Here is a 4,285-nt window from a genome sequence, read left to right as displayed (position 1 = left end):
TTTTTTATGATTCATAGAGAAGGAGAGGAGAGATAGAAACATCAATAATGAGAGAGATCATGACCGACTGCTCCAGCATGCCCCACACTAGGGATCGAACCCGCAACCCAGGCATGTGCCCCAACGGGGAATCAAACTGTGACCTCCTGGCTCATAGGTCGACACTCAACCACTGAGCTATGCCGAACTCTGAGAAGTCTTAAATGCCATTGCTAGGATTTTGGCTATTGTTCCACATAGATGAGAAGCCACTTAAGCAGAGGAGTCATGGTCTGCTTACATTTAAAACTCATTGTGGCTATCATGCTGAGAATATTACTAACAGGCAGAGGTGGAGTCAGTGAAACCAATTATTATTACAACAGCTCAAGACAGGAAGATGGAGGTGACTTGGACCAGGATGGTAATAGTGAAGGTGGTGAAAAGTAGTCAAATTTTATTTTAATATTTTGAAGATTGAACTGACAGAATTGCTGAGAAGTTGGATGTGGAGTGTGAAAGAGAAGGGAGAAGTGCTGAAATCATCAGAGAATAGAATTGCTGTGGATTTCAATGGGGAAGACTTAGAGAGGACTAAGGAGTTCAGTCCTGACATGTTATTATTGGTTAGGTTTATTACTTATCTAAGAGAGGGTATAAAGTAGGCACTTAGAGAGACTAGGCTGGAGCTCAGGGAAGAGGCCTGACCAGTGTGACCCATTAAGCCATCTTCACATTTCTAGAACCTCTCATCCATAACTCTTAATAAGATAATACATGAATTGCCTCATGATGCCTAGTGTGTTATTGCTTTGTGTTATTTAACTCTCATTTTCTTCAAAGACATATTTATGCCCTTTGTCTTTCCATAAACGGTTGAACTTCTTTGTAGGCTGGCCCTACACAATCATGTTTCATTAGAATTCCATAGCACTTGGTCCAGTGTTGGCTACTCAGTAGTCAGGCAGTAACTGGACCATTGCAAGTTCATGGCCCCTGACTTTTGAAAGCAAGCATGTTTGATGTTTTTTGTTTTCTCCTTTGCAGGCCACTACGTGCGTGGCATTTGTATCTATGGAAATGGAGACTTAAAGTGGTTGATTAATTCGCCGAGCCTTTTTGCTAACAAGTTTGAACTTACTACATACCCGCTTACTGTGGAATGCCTAGAACTGAGACTTCGAGAAAGAACCTTAAATCAGAGTGAAACTGCAGTACAACCCAGCTGGTATTTTTGATCGCCTGCAACTTGTGATTGAAGGGAAGTCGCTGTTGGGAAGAAGAGCTTTTGAGAGAGGACTTCACCTTGGCCAACAGTTTCAGGACTGAGGTCATGACCTCAGGATCTGGCTCCACTACTATATGTTGAAATATCCACTGGACAATAACAGGAGGCTGTGCAGAGCGGTCCTGGCCCTTTGTCCACTCTGGCTGCTTCCTGATGCTCACCTCTGTGCCAGCTTGTTGTTCTGATCAATGATCATTTTCACTATTGTCACATCTTTGCACCAGATATTCACTATATATAAATGTTCTAATCGAAAGGAGAAGTGTATGTAATATGATTTAGGAAAGAAGAACTGGGTTTCTTTGAAGAGGGAATCTTTTATAACAGACCTATAGCCACATATTAATGAACACCACTCTTCTTTGCTCAACTGTACATAGATGTACAAGCAGCTTTCTGGATAACTCACCGATCTCCTTTCAAACTTGAGCTACTAGAACTGAAGAACTAGATCCTGTTCCTGAGTTTTAGCACTAGCATTTTCAGTTTTCTTGCTGAAGTTCTGTATAAAGTCATTAACAGGAGGCAGAATGTGCTTTAAGCAGTCACTGCCTGCTGCTTCAGTAAAAGGACCCCAGGCAAGCAGAACATTTCTCGATTATATCAGAATGTGCTCTGATCCCCCTTCATCATTTTTCATTGATAACGCTGAAAAGTTCTCACAGAATGAAGAAACTCCTAGAAGAGAGGTGGTATTGCATGGATCTAGTCTCAAGTCTCTTATACCTCAGAATGAACCAATCTCTTCTGCCACCCCCCTCCACCCCCACCAAAGTTATCTTAACTGCAAAATGGAGACCAAATCTATCCTTGAGGCTTTAACAATGCTATAGTGTTCTCTGAGTGGCTTAACAATGTCTGGTGCTGATAAGAATGCCTAGATTTTTAAGAGCTTTCAATTATGGGTAAGCATCCCTTGCCATTTATCTCTTGTCCATTCCCTCATCCAATTCATTCAGCATGCAGTCAGTAAATATTTATTGTCTACTATACACCAGACACATGCTGAGACAAAGAGGGAAAAGTAAGACACAAGCTTTTTCACTCTAAAAATCTTGGTAATGTGGAGGTTGCATAGACTGCTCTAGAGAACCTTAGATAATGGTTGTATTTTAATACATTCACATGTAGACTGTAGATTGTGATATCGAACCAAGGATCTCAGTAATTACAAACTGAGGTTTAAGTCAGAGATCACTCAAAAGAGAGAAGGGAAGGAAGCTAAAAAAGCCTATGTGTCCAAGACATTCTGCTAGCTCACTGCACTTAAACCTCACAGCACTCTTGTGAGGTCCTCATACCCCTGTTTTGCAGATGAAGTGAGTGAAGCTTAGAGAAGTTGTTACTAAGCATTAGGAAACAAGCTCTCTGTCTGACAATTGGGATTCTCCTACTGGTCTTAGTTCATTTCCTGGGGTGGAATATTAAAGAAGGTGAAATATAGCCAGGTAAGGTAGGTTTTAAGAATGATCTTAGCCCTGACCGGTTTGGTTCAGTGGATAGAGCGTCGGCCTGTGGACTGAAGGGTCCCAGGTTCGATTCTGGTCAAGGGCATGTACCTTGGTTGTGGGCACATCCCCAGTGGGGGGTGTGCAGGAGGCAGCTGATCGATGTTTCTCTCTCATCGATGTTTCTGACTCTTTATCCCTCTTCCTTCCTCTCTGTAAAAAATCAATAAAATATATATTTAAGAATGATCTCAGTGTTAATATTGAGAAAATGTCATGTCACCTCAGAAAAGTGTGAAGTCTACTTTTGTATTCCTCTAATCCAGTGGTTCTCAACCTTCCTAATGCCGCGACCTTTTAATACAGTTCCTCATGTTGTGGTGACCCCTAACCATAAAATTATTTTCGTTGCTACTTCATAACTGTAATTTTGCTACTGTTCTGAATCATAATGTAAATATCTGATATGCTATATGTGTTTTCTGATGGTCGCGACCCACAGGTTGAGAACCGCAATCCATTGAGCTCCTTAATATTTATCCTCATGAAAAACAGTTACTTCAACTAATGATGCATTTAATTAACACAATTTTTCTTTTTTTCCTATAATTGTGCCTGTTGAATGTTAATCTTATTTAAAGAGAATGACTGAAATAAAGCCTTCTTTGTTCCTGCTGCTTAAAAAGATGGAAGTGCATTGGGTGGTAAAGGGCTGAGGGTTAGGGAACACACTGAGAGCTAATGGCAAAGTCATTTTTCAACTTACTTAAATGACACCATCTAGAAGAAGAAATGTTTTACACTGGATATTCTCACATAGAATGAGAAATCTTTTGGAATAGATGTTTACATGTCCATTGCTAGTCACCTCTCCTGTGTCTTTAATACTTTAATCTTGGAAGTGTGTAGTGTTGGACTAGTGGCTTTCTCCTTTCCAAGGAGACGACCCAAAACTACTGAATCTGTCTTTGTTTTTGATGCTGTTATATGTTGTTTTCTTGGAAATAAATTAATATATTGTTTTCCACCTTTGGGGCTGTTATGCATTTTTTTTAATTTTTTAAATATATTTTTATTGATTACAGAGAGGAAGGGAGAGGGAGAGAGTGATAAAACATCAATGATGAGACAGTATCATTGATCGGCTGCCTCCTGCACGCCCCCCACTGGGGATCGAGCCCACAACCTAGGCATGTGCCCTTGACCGGAATTGAACCAGGGACCTTTCAGTCCTCAGGCCAACACTCTATCCACTTGAACCAAACCAACTAGGGCTGTTATGCATTTTTATTTGATGGTTGGTTAATAGCCACTATTCCTGTGTGAGCCACTCTGATGGAACCTCAGATATGGCTGCCAGTCAGCTCTGTGATGGGGGAAGTCTCCTTATAGGAACAATGACCCTGCGAGCACCTCTGTCCAGAAGAAAGCTGTCTCTGCATTCTTGCTCCAATGCTAGACAATGCAGTTCCTTCCCGTATTTCCCTGGATCCCCACAGCCACTGCCCCAGCCCTGGAGCTCAGAGGGAGTGAGTCCAAGTAAGCTTGTCTGCCAGCCCTTTAAGAGGAA

The 4,285-nt window shown here is 41.4% G+C and overlaps 1 protein-coding gene across 3 annotated transcripts in view; it reads left to right on the top strand.

Annotated features, from left to right (window-relative positions):
- The window catches only part of LOC102426091 (N-acetyllactosaminide beta-1,6-N-acetylglucosaminyl-transferase), a 67,584-nt gene extending 63,840 nt beyond the window's left edge, over positions 1–3,744 (top strand). For 2 of the 3 annotated variants that reach the window (XM_014459344.2, XM_006092933.3), the window contains exon 3: positions 1,027–3,744. In XM_014459344.2, coding sequence (XP_014314830.1) covers positions 1,027–1,217 — 191 coding nt within the window. In that variant the 3' untranslated portion in view covers positions 1,218–3,744. The remainder of the gene's footprint in view (positions 1–1,026) is intronic. The other variant, XR_002830299.1, reaches the window with a different exon arrangement.
- The last annotated feature ends 541 nt before the right edge of the window (positions 3,745–4,285 follow it).

The sequence above is a fragment of the Myotis lucifugus genome, unplaced genomic scaffold, assembly GCF_000147115.1.
Source record: "Myotis lucifugus unplaced genomic scaffold, Myoluc2.0 scaffold_107, whole genome shotgun sequence".
In the NCBI taxonomy this organism is placed as follows: Eukaryota; Metazoa; Chordata; class Mammalia; order Chiroptera; family Vespertilionidae; genus Myotis; species Myotis lucifugus.
This window is presented reverse-complemented; position numbering and strand designations above follow the sequence as displayed.